Consider the following 18,747-nt stretch of genomic DNA (forward strand, 5'->3'; position numbering starts at 1 on the left):
AATGACCCTGGGTCCATGCTCCCAGAGGGATAGAGAATGGGAAAGCTATCAGGGGAGGGGGTGGGATACGGAGTTCTGGTGGTGGGAATTGTGTGGAGTTGTACCCCTCCTACCCTATGGTTTTGTTAATGTCTCCTTCTTAAAATAAATAAATAAATAAATAAATAAGCAAAAACAAGGGGCAGGTGGTGGCGCACTTGGTTAAGTATACACACTACAGTGCACAAGGACCTGGGTTCAAGCCAGGAAAAGGGAGGGAGAGAGGCAAGGAAGAGGGAGGAGAAGGAGGGGTGGAGAGGGAGGGAAAGAGGGAAGCAGAAGGAGAGCAGGGTGGAGAGACAGCACCACAGCAGAGCTTCGCAGGTAGAGCCCGAGCTAGAACAGGAGCCACACACACACACACAGAAGTGAGTGCCCAGCCCGACTTTTAGCCCCACCTGCCTTTCTTCTCATTTGTCAAAGCACAACCACAACTGTATCAAAATCTGGACGGCAGACCAAGCAGGTGGTGATGGCGTGAGGGGAAAGGTGGGAGACAGAAGATTGATGTGGGTCTTGACTCTTCTAATGTGTGGGAACATTCCTTTTTTTCTTTTCCACTTCCCACCGCCAACTACCTTTTTTTTTCCTGGTTCTCTGCTGTGATAATCAAAGGGGTAGAACAAATCAGCCTCTCAAAGCCCTCACCTCCTGCTTCTCGAGTGTCTAATGACTTGTCCGGTGGTTCCATCTCTGATGGTCCCAGAGAGGAAAGACCACACAAGTCCCGACACACATTTCCACTGGCTAGCTCACCTGAAGGAACCCCACTGCTGACCCAGGAGTCCTGAACCTTCATTTTCTCCTGACTTTCATAGGGACCAAACAGAAGTCCGTCTCTTTCCTGCCGGAGGTAGTAAGAGCCTTCCAGGTCCCGGAGCACAGGGAGTTCTCTTTTTAGCGCTTTCACTTCGGGTATGGTCGATGTGACGACATACTGGTGTTGCACTGGGATGAGAGGATGCTCTAGTCCAACCATCTTGCCTATTTCACGAGCCCAAAATCCTCAAATGATAATAAAAACAATATATAAATATATGACATCAATGTGGCAACTCCTGCACTGTCCTCATGGTAAAGTCTGAGGAACATCACAGCAACTTAAAATTTTTTTGTCAATGCAACATAGACAACACTATGCACATGGCTCGAGACTTTCTGAGGACATCTGGTACCTAGAGAAACAGCGTTCCTGAAATAAATAAATAAATAAATACTGTTGCCCATAAACACAGACGGGCAGGAAAAGAAATGAAAACTTGTGCTTGAATGAAAAATCAACCACCACCCCAAATTTCAGATGTTATAAAACACAGATATAGATAAAGTTATAGAAACACTGGAACTTCTTGTGGACAGGTATGGTGAAGCAAGGAAAGAAGTTCTGCAGGCTGGGGGGTAAGAGTTCACCTGCCGACAACCATGGCTGGCAGAGAAGCAATTACAGCTCTTGCGAAGGTTTTAACTGGTAGGATTAATAGTACCCTGCAGGCAGAGAGGGTCTTGAGGGTAGAAAGAAGATAGATCAAAGGAATGGAATGGGTGGGGATCTTTCAGGCAAAACAATGATTATGTAGATAGGCCCTAGTATCAGGAATGCAGGGTGCTTTGTGAGGCAGGGAGTCTGACAAAACGGGGCACACCGTTGGGGTTACTCCTGTCCCTTCTTGCTCAACCTCTCAGCAGAGAGAGAAACTGACAGGATAGACGCACTCCTCAGGTCAAGCCCTGCCAAGCTCTACCACATCCTCACAATTTCCCGACAGAAATGAACATTATTTCTCCTCTGCAAAAGATAAAACCAGATCATTTGTGACCAGAAGGACACCATCTTCCTTCACCCAAGATGGAGAATCAATATCCAGAAAGGGAAAGAATCTTGCCCCAGGTTACACAGGCAGCCCCTGAAATCATCACATCATTTTGGTTTTCCTGCTATAATAGACTATTCTAAAAATCCAAGACACTTTCATTTATAAAAAGATATTTTCAAATTTAAAATGATAGTCAGCAAGGTAGTGTCTCCTGGCCCCTTAACAAATGATCAGGGAAGGGTGTTTCTCTTTCTTGCTTACTTCAAAATAATCTTGAGTGATTATGCAAATAACAAGACTATCTTAGTAATTTGTTTAGAGGTTGCACACTCTAGATTTTTAACTACTTTTGTTTCTGCTTCTGCTCCCCACCCATCACCACCACCACCCCAGAATCTAACAAGGAGTTCTGAAGACTATTTTGGGAAATTCACAGCTAAGCAAGAATCATCAGTTGGGTAAGCCAGGTGCTGTATACTAATGTGCCAACGTTTGTGTCTGTTTAACCCTGTAAATATCACTCTTTGTGTTCTGCTGTTTTGGCTTAATGGCTAAGTTGTTCACACTTGTATAGTAGCCCTAGGAATGGCGCCTATTAGCAAAACAAAACTCTCACCTGTGAGCATCTATTTTGAGTTGTTTGTCTCTTAACAATTTAGAGATCTGATTTTTTTTTTTTTTCTGGATAGTAGGTTGTTGAGGTCAGAAATGACCAGAAGTACCTAGGGGAACACAGACCTGCTGCACCACATGAGAACACCTGTTCCTGAGGGAAGAAAGTGCTGCACAGGAAAAGGAGTGGTGACAGGTATGAGTGTGGCTTAGCAAAGAGGTGAAGGTGGGGCTGGGGTGGTTATAAACTAGACCTACAGGCATGGCTTGGTGTCCGTCTATGTGAGCCTGCCATCATGTGAGTAAATGGATCCTCTTTATTCCTCTCTCCTCCCCTCTCTCTTGGCCTAAGATGTCAATGTTTTCGGGGCGGGTGGCGGTGTACCAGGTTGAACGCATGTGTTACTGCGCACACGGACCCAGGTTCAAGCCCCTGACCCCCACCTGCAGGGGGAAAGTTTCACAAGTGGTGAAGCAGGGCTGTAGGTGTCTCTCTGTCTCTCTCCTTCTCTATCTCCCCTTCCCTCTCAATTTCTGGCTGTCTCTAGGCAATAAATTAATAAACTTAAATAAATAAAAAGATGTGAATGTTTTCAATTTTTCCTGAATAGTTTAAAATTCCTGAAAATCATGCTTCTTCCTCAAGTCTTTGTTGGGATTATGTGTGACGAACCTTTAAACATGTGGAGAGCAAACTCGGCCCGTAACTCCCCCCAATAGAGGGAGATATGAGTTATCAGTGTCAAGACTCTGCAGGAAAATATAGTAAAGCTACATGTTTTAGTTATGTGCACTAGAATCAATTTGGAGCAGGAAAAACAAACCCCCAGTCTAGTAATTCAAACCACCACACTATCCTCAATGTACTTGTTTTCAATTAAGAACACAAATTTAATAAAATCAACTCAGTTCTATTTAAATGTATCAGTGAATTTCTGAACTAGTCACTTGCTTATCAAAGCATTTTATAGTTAAAATGTAGTGGGAGGGGCCAGGGGGTAGGGCAGCTGATTAAGGGCACGTGGCGCAAAGCACAAGGACCGGCCGGCATAAGGATCCTGGTTCCAGCCCCTGGCTCCCCACCTGCAGGGGAGTCGCTTCACAGCGGGTCTGCAGGTGTCTGTCTTTCTCTCCTCCTCTCTGTATTCCCTTCCTCTCTCCATTTCTCTCTGTCCTATCCAAGAACAATGACATCAATAACAACAATAATAAGTACAACAATAAAACAAGAGCAACAAAAAGGAATAAATATTTTTTAAAAAATGTAGCGGGAATGTATGTAAAAGAATACTATAATTCCATTACTCTAAAACTCACAGCATACAGTGCGAAGCGCAAGGACCCGCGTAAGGATTCCGGTTCGAGCCCCCAGGCTCCCCACCTGCAGGGGAGTCGCTTCCCAGGCGGTGAAGCAGGTCTGCAGGTGTCTGTCTTTCTCTCCCCCTCTCTGTCTCCCCTCCTCTCTTGCTCTCTCGCTTTCTCTCTGTCCTATCCAACAACAACAACAATAACAACAAGGGCAACAAAAGGGTAAAACAGCCTCCAGGAGCAGGGGATTCAGTGCAGGCCCGGAGCCCCAGCGATAACCTTGAAGGCAAAAAAAAAAAAAAAAAAAAAAAAACACCTCACAGCAAACTCTATACTGTTTCACCCTATGGTGGTGATATTTCTTGAATTTCTTGGTATTCTCATCCTGTAGAGAGTAGCTGGGATGCATTGGAACGACCTTCTCGTGGTGCATCCCGTGAGTCCCCATTCATTGGGGAAACTGACGATCCTTCCTAGCCGACTGAATCCACATGGATCCCAGTCACTTTCAAAGCCAGCAGCAAGCAGCTCCTGACAGCTTTCAACCTGACGCTGTTGACTGGCTACGGAAGAAGGGCAAACGCTAGAAGAAGAAGAGAGTAGCTAAATTAGTTTCAATGTAGCCAGATTATACTGCTGGGTCCCACCAAGTCCAAGGCAAAGAGAGAAAACCATGGTCCTAAAATCTACCATAACTACCTGGAGAGTCAATACAAAAGATCATCAGAACGGACTTCCATTTTCAAATTACTAAAAGGAATCAGGCTACCATGAAAGATAAAAGTTCACAGGGCAAGTTTACTTCTACTCATGGTTTTTACACTGGCATTGGCAGCTTCTTTCTCTGACGCAAAGTGTCGGACAAAATTAAGCAATCCTTTTTGGCTGAACACTAGGCCTCGTGGGGCCCTGTCAGTAAAGTTTCAAGTAAAAAGTTTTACAAACCCTTCTAAGCTTTAAGGAGAACTATGCATCAGAATGTGGAGGTTGAAAGGGGAAATTTGCATAATAATAGCTCCAAGCTCCTGTCTAGTCCCAAGTCACCTGTGCAGGACAGGGTAGCATGAAGGTAGAAACAGATTTTGAAAGACACGGACCCTAAAGGCACACCAAGAGGTCAGGAATATCAGAAACTGTCCTTTGGTTCCTCTTGCTCAAAAATATTACTACATTCTCTAGCCTGTAAGGACACTTAGAATTGTTTCTCAGGTGATGTTTTGCAAACCTTCTGATACAACCTGGAAAGCTTAAGATACAGGTTCTAAGAAATTTAACCCAGAAAAAAGTGGGCCAAAAAGGAAAAAAAAAAAAAAGGTGGAGGAGGATAGACAGCATAATTGTTATGCAAACAGACTCTCATGCCTGAGGCTCCAAAATCCCAGGTTCAATCCCCTGGACTACCATAAACCAGAGCTGAACAGTGCTCTGCTTTAAAAAAATAAAACAAAAACCCACAACAAAAGTGGGCCAAAGAAATAGAGTTTTCTAAAGAGAGATACACATGGCCCACAGACATCTGAAGAAATTCTCCACTTCATTTATCACTAGAGAAGTGCAAATTAAAACTAAATGAAGGGGCCATGACACACCTGGTCAATCGTATATAATTACCGTAATGTGCAAGGACCCAGGTTCAAGCCCCCATCCCCTACCTGTAGGAGGGATGCTTCATGAATGGTGAATCAGGTCTGCAGGTGTCTATCTTTCTCTCTCCCTTTCTCTTTTTGAAAATATTTTTATTTATTTATTATTGGGTAGAGACAGAAATTGAAAGGGGAGTGGGAGTTAGAGAGGGAGAGAGACAGAGAGACACCTGCGGACCTGCTCACCACTTGTGAAGCTTTCCCCCTGCAGGTGGAGACTGGGGGCTGAACCTGGGTCCTTGTGCACTGTAATGTGTGTGCTTAATCAAGTTTGCCCTTCCCCCCCCCAAAAAAAAAGGAAAAATGGCCTCTGGAAGTAGTGTATTTGTAGTTCCTGCACCAAGCCCCAGCATAACCCTGGTCACAATAAAAAATAATAATATAATAAAGTAAAAATTACAATGTGACGCCATCTCACACCTGTAAGAGTGGTCAACATCAACAAACCAGGAATGACAGGTGTTGGAAAGGTTGTGGAGAAAAGGGACTCTGCGTCACTGCTGGTGGGAATGTAAATTGAGACAGCCCTTTGGAAGACTGTGTGGGCAGTCCTTAAATCGATAAAACAAATAAAAATGCCTTATGATCCAGCGGTATCACCCTTAAGCATTTACTCAAAGAACATGCAAAGGCAAAAATTTTTTTATATACTTTCCCTTCTTTTTTTGTTTGTTTTTTCCCCTTTTTTGTTGCCCTTGTTTTTTTATTGTTATTGATGTTGTCGTTGTTGCATAGGACAGAGAGAAATGGAGAGAGGAGGGGAAGACACTCAGATGTGGAATCTAGAGATCTGAAACATATGAAAGTGAAAAGAAAAATAAAAACAGAAGCAAGAAAATTGTTCCTAAGATTTGTGAGAACTATGACCGTTCTCTCTGGGAGGTGGCAGGGTTTGGATACAGAACTTTGCTGGTGGATGTGAGGTAGAAACACACACTGTGATCTTATAGTCTCGTAATCTTATATTAATCACAAATTTTAAAAAAAAATGAAACAAAACAAATTCCACTCATATCCTTTCCTTAGTAAAATTATTGGGGGAAGAAAACTGATCTTTGTCAACTTCAATTTTGGAAAGAGACATATTCATAAATTCACTCCCAGTTATTGAGGCTTACTGGGGAGCTTTTGTATTTTGAATAAGGACTATTTGCTTTCATCGCTGGGTCTTCAGCACTATGGGCTGGCTCTTTAAGGTAGAAAGAGAGAGACATATTTGCTCCATTCTTACTCTTTTGGCTCCTGTTAATGAAACACTGTCTCCTTCACTATATCTTACAGCCTTTCAGCCACCAAGCTACAAATGTTACTACAATGCCATCCTGACCACCCCAGGCAGACAACCTCACCAATGACTCTCAGAACCTCCCCTCCCCAGAGTCCTGCCCCATTAGGCAAAGACAGAAACAGGCTGGGGGTCTGGCTCCACCTGCAAACAATATATATGGAGCGAGAGGGAGGGAGGGAGGGAGGGAGGGAGGGAGGGAGGGAGGGAGGGAGGGAGGGAGGGAGGGAGGGAGATAGTGTGAACCCAAATCTGTGACCTTGAGAGAACTATTACAGTTTCTGCTGGAGCGAGTGGGGACACAGAACTGATTGGAATAGTGTGGGATTATACCTTTATTGTCTGATAATTCTATAAATCACTATTAAATTATTAATAAAAAATATAAATATAACTGAGCAACAACAACAACAAAAAAAACACTTCAAAAAATTGGTGTACTACACAAAGTCAAAGAATCTGGGGTAGGGGAGGGCTCAGGTCCTGGAACATGATGGCAGAGGAGGACCCAGTGGGGCTTGTATTGTTATTTGGAACTGTTATGCTGGTACAAACTATTGTATTTTAGTATTGACTGTAAACCATTAATCCCCCAATAAAGAAGCAATAATAATCATCATCATCATCCACTGGTGTGGTCCTAGTCTGACATCAACATGAGGAATCACAAAAAAAAGAAAAAAAAAAAAGAATGAAAGATGAAGACCGAGAAATAGGTTCACCACCACAGCACTGAAGTTTCTCCCAGTGCCATAGGGATTATGCTCTCTAAACAGATAAAATAATGAATTGGGTAGTATTAGTGTTTCATCACCATAATAATAATAATATAAAAACAATGATGTCTAAACACTTTTTCACTTAAAAAAAACAACTACCAGTAAAAAAAAAAAAATGATAGACTACTTACCTGCAGCATTCACAATCCTGTTGGCTGTCACAGGTCCCTGTGGTGTCTCAACCTCCCATGTTCCATCTGACCTGGCTTTCAAAGAAGTCACTGGTGCAGGGTATTTTAAAAGGGCACCATATTTCCTAGCCCCAGCAGCCAGAGCCATCGTTAGAGAATAAGGATCAATGTGGCCATCGCCGGGGTTATACAGTCCAGCTAAAACCTAAATTCATCATGAAGAGTCAATATTCAATATATATGTAGTATTAAACGTGAGCATATCTTGCCAGCAAGCACTTAAGAAAACTGGGCTTTAAAAGTCTGTCATGGCATTAGATTGATCTGTGTCCATTTCTTTCTCTGTATTGAAGCCAAGACTGAAACAGAATCCAGCCTGACAGTTCAGTAGAGTTCCGGCTTGGTCAACACTTGTAATTACTCTGCCAACATCTGTCCACTATCCCTCCACAACAATCTAAACTACCAGTTTCTGTTGGTAACTGAAGCTGTTCAGTATTACTAAGTTTTGGTCAATGCAATGAAAATGGAATTGTGATGTGCTAGCCTCGATGAATCACTTAGAAAAGACAAAACATAAGAAAGACTAGACATGGGGGCCAGGTGGCGGCGCACCTGGTTGAGCGCACAAGGACCCAGACTCAAGTCCCCGGTCCCCACCTGCAGGGGGAAAGCTTTGCAAGTGGTGAAGCAGGGCTGCGGGTGTGGTGATGCAGATGCCGTGGTGGTCATGAGGGAGAGACACAAACACCAGCATCCCTGAACAGCTTCACCAGCCATATCGAGGTCATAGGCACAGAGGAGGCAGAGATTGTGGGTCAGATCTGTGCTCTAGCTCTTTCTAACTAATGAATTTGGCTCCATCCTGGACCTAAACTGTCGTTTTCCATTTAGTAGCAATAAAAACCTTATTATGACTCTTTATGAAATTATGCATGCAAACAGCTTGGCACCGTACCTCAGACCTAAACAGTGCTGTGGTGCTATGTAGCTTGGTGCCAGTCATTATTATTCAAATAGGGCTATCACTAGCTTCCCATTCTCAGATTCGGCTGGAATTAGATGGTGCCTGGTATAGAGATTCTCAAGGAAATACGACTCTAAACTAGGTGATATTTATGTACCAGCATATCACGATCCTTCTAAATCTAATTCCGCAAGCAAGTCTAGAAGCAGAGCTTTTTATATTCTCATTTATCACACTAGCTTGTTGTCTTCTCTGCATTTCTCCAACAGAAGGTTGGAGAAATATACACACACACTCACACACAGATACACACATATACACACACACACACAGACACACATATACACACACACTCACACACAGACACACACATATACACACACACAGAGACACACACTCACACACAGACACACATATATACACACACACTCACACACACAGAGACACATACACATAGACACAGACACACACACACAGACACACACACACACACAGAAAAAATTTCTGATAACTTGTTTGCATTTCATTTGACACACATAATACCCACCGTGCAGTTTACCCAAGTCCTAGCCCCAGTCATCTTCTTTTGCCTTCTGAATAGTTTCCATTTCCCTATTTTGATTAACTTTAAAAATAGCTCTTTCTAAATATGAATTCAAGTCAACAACTGGTAAAAATGTCCTCAAGACAGTTACCTTATTCATGTTGAGTAAAGGGAACATCTCTTGAATTTTTTCAGGTCCAATAATGTACTGTTCTGTCGCATGCCAGCCAGTTCGGGTCATTTGATACTTAAATTCATCCACCCTCACAGGGGTTGTAGCAATTCGAATACTGCCTGGCTGATGAAATCCCACCGCCTATGACAACAATTATGATTAAAGCACAGAAATGAATCATTAGTTAGCACTCAAGCCTGGGTATCTCCATGCAGGCATCTAATAGGAAAACAGATTTACTATGCAGTAAAGGAGAAGAATGTATAGCTTAGCTGAATCTTGCAAACAAAAAAGCATTTATTCAGCAGCTACCAACTAAGGATCTCGTCTGTGTTGGGCACCATGCCAAGAGTGAACAAGAGAAGTGGACTATTGTGGAGTAAGCCCTGGATGGAGTTTACAGGCTACAAGTGGACGCAGACAGCTCAGGGTGTTGTTATAACAAGAAGGGGTTGTGTTATATATGGTGTGAAAGAACATTAGAGGAAAAGAGAAAAAAAAAGAATTTGATGAAGAACTGGAATGCCACAGTGGTGTGATTCAGTGTGGCTTGAAATAGTCAGTCAGCATTAAATAAATGTTAAAGGGCCATTCTTGTTACAGAAATAAAAGATACAGCCCTTGCTCAGTATTTGCTCCTAGTCTGTAGGGAAGACCAGTCCAGAAAGCAGCATATAGAACACAGAGAGGCTGGAGCTCTAAGAGCATGTACACAAATCCTAGGACCAAGGAATGTCCCAGCTCAGCTTGACTGGCAGGTGGGGGAAAGGTAAGATTGACTTCTCAGATCAAATTGATGGGACTTACAGTCAACAGTATTTATACACTTTTCCCATATTTGGGAGTTACTCTCTTCCCTGATCCAGATTTCTAGCCCCCTTTCCAGCCATGACATCATCTCCCCAGACAATAACTTGGGTTCACCTGCATATCAGATGTCAAGCTCAGGCAAAAACTAGTAAAGTCATGGGCCCCTTGGAATATACCTGAAATAGACCTCCTAGCTATTTCCAAAACAGAGACCCCGAATCTTCATCTGCAATATTCATGCCCTTAGGTTCATGATTAGTCAACAGTTTTTTCTGCTTTATATCTTAAATCTTTTTTCAGCCACCAGGTTCCAGATGCTACCATGATCCAACTGAACATTCCTGGACAGATGACCCCACCAATCTGTCCTGGAGCCCCACCTCCCCAGATCCTTGCCCCACTAGGGAAAGAGAGAGACAGGCTGGAAGTATTGATCGACCTGTCAATGCCCATGTTCAGTGAGGAAGCAATTACAGAAGCCAGACCTTCCACCTTCTGCATCCCACAATGACCTTGGGTCCATACTCCCAGAGGGATAAAGAATAGGAAAGCTATCAGGGGAGGGGATGGGAAGCGGAGTTCTAGTTGTGGGAACTGTGTGGAATTGTAGTCCTTTTATCCTATGGTCTTGTCAGTGTTTCCTTTTTATAAACAAAAAATTTTTTAAAAAACCCAAGCAAAATAGATAAATAAATAAAACAAAACTAGGTAAGACACTGATCATGTCTTTACAAATGAAAAATAAAAAAAGGCCTTCTCTTTCAGGGAGGAGGGTGAATGCTGAAATGGGGGCTAGAGAGAATATTGTTTCAGGCAGAGAACCCAGCACAGTCTAAAGCTACCTTTAGTTAAGAATAGTTGAAGTCTGTGATCAAAGAGTGGAGAGAATAAGTGTTAAAAAGGCAGGCAGGACACACTCTATGAAGGCCTTTGTCCTGTACACTGTGGGGAGCCATTTGGTGGTTTTAGGCAAGGGAAATAACTTGAAAAGAATTTTAAATTGCCACAAGGGTCAGCACTGGGGTTTGGTGTCTTCATGATGAATTTATCATTCCTGGTGGCAATTTTTTAAAATTATTATTATTATTTATATTTATTGGATAGAGACAGTCAGAAATTAAGAGGGGAGGGGAAGAGAGAGAGAGAGAGAGAGAGAGAGACCTGCAGTTGTGCATCACCACTCACAAAGGTTTCCCTCTGCATGTGGGGACTGGGGGCTTGAACCTGGGTTCCACCTGCACTCAACCAGGTGCGCCACCACTTGACTCTTAAAAAACAACTTTTTTTATATACGACAGAGAGAAATTGAGAAGGGAGCAGGACATAGAGAGGAAGAGAGACATCTGCAGCATCGCTTCACAAATTATGAAGCTCCCCACATGGAGGTAGGGACAGGGGCAGGGGGTGAAATGTGGATCACTGTGCCTTGTAACCTACACTCAATCCGGTGCACCACCTCCCACCACCAGAACATGAAAATTTTAAGTAGACTTCAGCCTTAACCAGATACTCTTTTCCTGACACTTTATTTTGAGAGTACCAGCGAATAGAAGAAGAGATACAAAGAGAATACGAGAAGAGATAAAAGTGTGTGGGAGGAGGGGCAGGGTTATGCAAAGAGACTCTCAAGCCTGAGGGTCCAAAGTCCCAGGTTCAGTCCCCCACACCACCATAATCCAGAACTGAGCAGGGCTCTGGTAAAAAAAAAAAAAAAAGTGTGTGTGTGTGTGTGTGTGTGTGTTTGTGTGTGTGTTTGTGTTTGTGTTTGTGTGTGTTGGGGGGAGCGGATGGGGGGAATGAAGGTCTTTTCAAAGTCAAGTGTTGGATGGTATGACCTGTTGTGAAATCCTGCTACCCAAGTGCAGGAAGATTCTGCTTTCTCAGTCTCTAGATATGGTTAGTGATAAGATATTTTTAAAGCTAATGCTTAGTTCTTTGTTTAAAAATCATTTAAGAGTAGCTAATTCAAGCCCCCGGCTCCCCACCTGCAGGGGGGTCACTCCACAAGCAGTGACGCAGGTCTGCAGGTGTCTGTCTTTCTCTCCCCTTCTCTGTCTTCCCCTCCTCTCTCCATTTCTCTCTGCCCTATCCAACAACGATGACATCAACAACAACAATAATAACTACAACAATAAAACAACAAGGGCAACAAAAGGGAATATAAATAAATAAATAAATAAATAAATAAATAAATACTTTTAAAAAAAGAGTAGCTGATTCAAATATAATGCACATCAACAAACTAAGCTGATTTAAAACAAACCCTAGAATTTCTCACCCTAAACTCCTGTCAGATTTCTCTACTACACCAAGCATTTCACAAGCCCTTGATGTCACTGCACATAGCCCTGAGATAATATATAAAAACCCTTCAGAGATCAAACATGTTTCTGAGACATGAACCTAAGAGACCCTTTCAAGATAAGTGCATTTACCTGCCCAGTCTCTTCTTCAAGTCTCTCGTAGAGTTTGATGCTATCATAATGTATTTTCTTCAAGTTTATTCCAGGATGAAAGTAAGTTGTTAGACCTGCCTTAAAATGAGGAGGAAAGAAGGAAATATTGAAAACAGTAAATGAATCCAAATGTTGATATGTTATTACCACTGTTATTTTTATTCTTGCCACAGGGTTATAACTGGCTCAGTAGCAACACAATGAAGCCATTGCTCCCAGCAGCCATTTTTTTTCCCTTTGTTTTGCTGAAATAGACAGAGAGAACCTGAGAGGGAAGGGGGAGAGAGGCTGCAGTATTGCTTCACCGCTCCTACAGGTTCCCCCCTGCAGGTGGGGACTGAGGCCTTGAACCCAAGTCCTTGAGCATCAGAATGCGGTGCACTCAACCATGTGCACCACCACCTGGCCCCTGTTAAAGTTTATCTGTTACTGAGCACGGAAGACGATGTCGTATTTTCTGGATAAATATTGATTAATTACTCTTAGAAAAAATATGTAAATATCAACAGGCTACAACTCCTATTATAACTTTTGACACATTCAATGAAGTATCCAGACAAGGGACTCTTAGGAATTAAGTAAAGTGAGCTCTTTCAAATTAATGTCCAAGGTCTGATTTTGCAAATATTTATCTTGGAAAGTTTATCAAAACACAATCGGCTCAAATTAAAGTCAGCTTTGTAGTATTTATAAGGTTTTTCAATATCTATACCATATCAGTCTTCCTCTGCCCCACTTCAAAAAGTTACTTTTACAGGATGATGGACTAATGTATTTCATCTGAAAGTATCTTTTGAGTTAGCTTTTGTAAAATTGCTCTTCAAGACATTTTAGACCAATATACTTTATTTAGGGAGAACATTCTTCTAGGAATGTCTGGACAAAAGCAAGTCTCTCTACCTGACATAGTAAACTTGTTTCCAGTGAGGAACTCATACTAGCCTCATTTCTTTGCTGCTAGGACAATCAGAAGTTGCTTTATTATGTTTTGCTTTTTATATCCCACATATTATGATAAATGATCTTTGTTTAAAAGTTAGTATCAACCATATATTTATGTTTGATAAATTGTTTTATTTTGTTTCAACCATATATTTATATATTTACATGTATTTAAATTGTATGTTATGTAAATGTACTGTCTTGCATGGTTTCATTGCTAACTTATGAATCAATCTTATGACATGGACTGTTAAAAAGGGTACAATGAGCGCAAGGGCTGGCGTAAAGATCTGGGTTCAAGCCCCCGGCTCCCCACCTGCAGGGGAGTCACTTCACAGGCGGTAAAGCAGGTCTGCAGGTGTCTGTCTTTCTCTCCCCCTCTCTGTCTTCCCCTCCTCTCTCCATTTCTCTCTGTCCTATCCAACAACAATGACATCAATAACAACAATAATAACTACAACAATAAAACAACAAGGGCAACAAAAGGGAAGAAATTTTTTTTTAAAGTTTAACAACAAAAAAAAAAGGGTACACTGTTCTTCTATAGGCCTCAGCAAGAACGTAAAATATGTGAAGTTTGAAGAAGAAAAAAAAATACTGTTCCAACCATTCAAAGATTTTTATAGTCTGGTTGAGGTCATAAGATTTATACATGAAACTAAATCGAAAACATATGGTTAAATGCCAGATCATTAAAACAAAGTAAGAACTTTTCCCAAATGTAAGAACTTAGGGAACTGAAAAGTGGAGCTGGAATAGTCACGGGAGTCCTGAAAAGGGACAAGGAAAGGGTTTACCTTTACTTCAAAGAAATGAAATGACTGTGTTCAGCAGAGACGACCACAGCAGAACAGAAACAGGAAAGATCAGAACTGCTGTAGCTCCCAGTGCAGGGAACAGGCACACAGAACTCTGCTGGTGGGAACTGCACAATTATGCCTCTGCTAGCTTGTGATTTTGCAAATCAATATTCAATCACTAACAAAAATCTTCAAAATAAATCTTTTTTTTTTTTTTTTTTTAAGGAAAGGAAAGAAAGGAGTGAAGTTGGGCTTGGGATGACTTCTGTGGTTTGGACATGTAGCCACTGAGACTCTAGGGCCGACGGGATTTCAGTTTGAGTCAACAAGACCTTTTGAACTGGGTCTTCAGGGCATACTTGAACACTTGCTGGATGTAAAAACACCACTAAATGTACAGCCTCTTTTCTCTTATCTCAGCAGAGGAAAGTTAGTGATGCCTAGGCATGAACGGTGCCCTCAACAGTGCCCAGCTCTTTCTCTAGATGAAAACCACACTGTTGTCATTAAACTTCCTCTCCCACCTTTGGCTGACTTCGGAAATAACAGATTCAGCAGTATGAAAACAGTCCATCACCTCACTTATCCGAGCAACTTCCATTTAAGCCAAATTATGGGTAGCACTAGAGTAATCATGTTTGCCATTCCATACCCGTGAGACTGGCCTGCCAGTGGGCTTATTTCACACAACGTGAAAACACTGCCACACAAGCTCAGTCCACATAGCTACATCCTCAAAAAGCCAACCTGCTGCTTCACAGCACAAAATTAAAGTCATAAATATATGCTTTAAAAGGACTACTAAATGTGCAGGGAGTATAAAGCTTTTAGGATATATTCTGCATCATTCTACTATCCTTTAATTAAAAAAAAAAAAAAAAAAAACCTAAACCTGGGAGTCAGCGGGTTGAGCACACATGGCTCAAAGTGCAAGGAACCAGCATAAGGATCCCGGTTCAAGCCCCCCACTCCCTATCTGCAGGGGAGTCGCTTCACAAGCGGTGAAGCAGGTCTGCAGGTGTCTGTCTTTCTCTCCCCCTCTCTGTCTTCCCCTCCTCTCTCCATTTCTCTCTGTCCTATCCAACAACAATGATATCAATAACAACAACAATAATAGCTACGACAATAAAACAAGGGCAACAAAAGGGAATAAATAAAAAAGCCTAACATTTGCTAAACACTTCATAACTTTACACATATCAATTCGGTCTTCATTACAACCCTATTAGTCAGATAGTTTTAATATTATCACTTAATACACCAGGAAGCAGAAACTTAAGTAACCTGCCAGAAATCACATTGTTAGATCATAGGAGAACCAGCGTTTGAATTATAAAGTTATATATGAAAAATAAAGCCGTCACAAAGGTTTCCCACTGCCTGGAAGAACACCAATGAAACTGCAATTGCACTTCGTGACCTTACTGGAAAGAAACTCTAAAGAGGTGATGTGCTACATATGAGTGAAATGGTATTTATTTTTTCCTATTGACACAGCAGAGAATTAAAGAAAAAAGAGTAAACTTTGAACTATAATTAGTGGCCACCAAAAGTTAAAGGGAAGAGGGGGAATGGATAAATTGGATAAAAAGGACCAATTATATGGTGAAAATGGAACCTCATCTCTTAGTGAACTTAATGTACTGTAGATGTTCTCATCATATAATGATACACACCTGAAACTAAAAAAAATGTTATAAACTGATATTACTACACAGGAGGAGGAAGAAGGGCAGAGGGAAGAGGAGAGGGGGAGGGGAGAGGGAAGGGGATGAGGAGGAGGAGAAGAAAGAAGAAAGAAAAAAAGAAAGAAAGAAAGAAAGAAAGAAAGAAAGAAAGAAAGAAAGAGTCGCGTGGAAGCACAGCGGGTTAAGCGTAGGTGGCACAAAGCCCAAGGACCAGCATATGGATCCGAGTTTGAGCCCCTGGCTCCCCACCTGCAGGGAAGTCACTTCATAAGAGGTGAAGCAGGTCTGTGGGTGTCTGTCTGTCTCTCCCCCTCTCTGTCTTCCCCTCCTCTCTCCATTTCTCTCTGCCGTATCCAACAATGATGATATCAATAACTACAACAATAAAACAACAAGGGCAACAAAAGGGAATAAATAAAGAAATAAATATTTTTTTAAAAAAGAAAGAAAAGAAACAAAAATAAAGGAGCTGGCAGTGGAGAGTTGTGAACAGTAAAGAAATTGATTACACTAATAAATAGCACATGTAAGAGTTAAAGTGCTTTTCTTACTGCATGCCAAGTAGATCCAGCTGTGAGCTCTGATTTCTCTAGAAGAACCACATCCTTCATCCCTGCTTTGGCCAGATGATAAGCCAGACTCACGCCTACACAGCCACCTCCAATGATCACCGTCTCTGCTTTCTCTTTCCATCTGGTTTCTGTAGATAAGGGTTGCTTTTCCTCTCTGGAAGACAATTTGTTTTCAATGTTGACTTTATTAGACTGGTAGTTATAGCTTCTTCTCCTCCTCCTTCTCCTCAACCACCACCACCTGCGTCTCCTACTTTTTCTGTTTTTGACCAATGTGCTTTTCCTTAGGTGTTTTCCTTCTTCTTCTAGCGTTTTCCTAATACCTGTGAAATGTGTCCATGAGATTCTCACAGTCCTGATGTAAGCATTTTGAGGCATCAAAATCTGAGTTAGGCAACCTTGTTGGAGAAGAAAGGAGGCATTTGCATCCCATTCCATATCATCCTGACCCACCGTAGGTAACTCTAATGAACTGAACAGGTAACTGTTTGTTTTATTTTAATCTTGAGAAAATGTCTTCTCAGCCTACTTAAGGAACACAGTCATTTTACTCTAAGAAAAGCTATGATCATCACAGGAATTAGCATCTATAGATCTTGGATTGCTTCCTCCTTTCAATGTCTTTGCAGATTGGGGAAAAAAAAAAAAAAAAAAACCTACCATGGTGCTAACTTCAAGTACACGTGATGCTTTCACATTTTCATACTGATTCTACAAAACCCCCGTGTGCCCAAATGCATATGCTTTTCATGTGAATTGTTCCCTTTCTCTCACCGTGTACATGTTTCTCGGAAGCAGTTACTGATCAATGGTGTGATTCAGTTATTTAAATAGACATTTTCTCAACTCAGTCACAAGCTCCTTCAAGTCAATGTCTCCTCCTCACCGGTCTTCAGCCCCACTCCAGAGCTGCCGGGCTAGCTTTGCCGGAGAGAGACGAGGAACTTGTGTCTACGTGGTAATACAAATCTTTATTGATGCAGACACCCCAGAGTCAGGTGTGAGCACATCAGGTTTAGGCCATGTGGAACTAGCAAAATGGCCGCTGCCTCCCGCTATGCACGCCAGTCCTTCTCCCGGTCGGGACACAGAAGAGAAAAAGAGCGAGACCAGGAACAGCAACGGGCTTATAGGGTATAAAACCAGAAGTGGCAAGTCAGGAACGGGATTCGCTAGGGAAGAGGGTAGAAAAAAGAAAAAGGCATTCTGGGAAGGTAGAAAGCTGGCAGGATTAGCAATACCCTGAGGGGATAACGTGGTGGGGGATACGTAAATAATACTTGCATGGAAATAAGGTGGTTTGTGGGCCCTGCCAATGTTCAACCACACCTGCACAATATCCCAACACCAAGCTGTAGCTAAGACACGTGTTATAGGAATATACAGGTAGAGGTCATGGTTTCCTGGCTCATACTTTCATGAGATAAAAGTATAGTGTTGTGGTCTGGGAGGTGGCGCAGTGGTAAAGCTTTGGACTCTCAAGCATGAGGTCCCGAGTTCGATCCCCGGCAACACATGTGCCAGAGTGATGTCTGGTTCTTTTTTTCTCCTCCTATCTTTCTCATAAATAAATAAAATCTAAAAAAAAAAAAAAAATCAACTTGTAAAAGAAAAGCATAGTGTTATATACAATAGATTCTTGTATTTTTGTGGCTTTACTTTTCTTTTTAACTTTTATTCTCTTTATTTATTGGATAGAGACAGCCAGAAATCAAGAGGGAAGGTAGTAATAGACAGAGAGACACCTACCACCCTGCTTCACCACTCGTAAAGCTTTCTCCCTGCAGGTGGGGACTGGGGACTTGAACCCAAGTCCTTGTGTGCTTAACACATGCGCTTAACCAGGTGCGCCACTGCCCACCCCCCCACCCCCGTGACTTTGCTTTTACAAAGCACTTTCATGTGCATCCTGTCATTGAAAATTTGCAGCAATTCTGTGAGTTAGGCAGAGCAGAAACTAGTATCTCCATTTTATAGAAGAGACAAACTCTCGAGTGTAAGGTCACGTCTGTGTAAGTGATGGGGGAGCAGGAACTGTGCCATGTGGCAGTTGTGTCCTCAGGAACAAGCTCCACACATCAGAGACAAACAATAAGTATTTATTGAAGAAAAGGATAGATGGATGGATGGATGGATGATGGATGGATGGTGGATGGGACTCCAATCTAGATCTTTTGATTAC

The 18,747-nt window shown here is 42.0% G+C and overlaps 1 protein-coding gene across 3 annotated transcripts in view; it reads right to left on the reverse strand.

Annotated features, from left to right (window-relative positions):
* DMGDH (dimethylglycine dehydrogenase) overlaps positions 1-18,747 on the reverse strand; it is an 86,296-nt gene that overhangs the window by 65,842 nt on the left and 1,707 nt on the right. Inside the window, exons 1-6 of one of the 3 annotated variants that reach the window (XM_060201080.1) lie at positions 16,889-16,941; positions 16,545-16,719; positions 12,543-12,641; positions 9,274-9,438; positions 7,612-7,816; positions 796-1,044 (exon numbers count right to left, since the gene is read on the reverse strand). In XM_060201080.1, coding sequence (XP_060057063.1) covers positions 796-1,044; positions 7,612-7,816; positions 9,274-9,438; positions 12,543-12,641; positions 16,545-16,719; positions 16,889-16,905 — 910 coding nt within the window. In that variant the 5' untranslated portion in view covers positions 16,906-16,941. Of the gene's footprint in view, positions 1-795; positions 1,045-7,611; positions 7,817-9,273; positions 9,439-12,542; positions 12,642-16,544; positions 16,720-16,888; positions 16,942-18,747 lie in introns of those variants that run through there. The other 2 variants (XM_060201079.1, XM_007519036.3) reach the window with 2 other exon arrangements.

Source organism: Erinaceus europaeus, chromosome 11, assembly GCF_950295315.1.
Source record: "Erinaceus europaeus chromosome 11, mEriEur2.1, whole genome shotgun sequence".
Taxonomy (NCBI): domain Eukaryota; kingdom Metazoa; phylum Chordata; class Mammalia; order Eulipotyphla; family Erinaceidae; genus Erinaceus; species Erinaceus europaeus.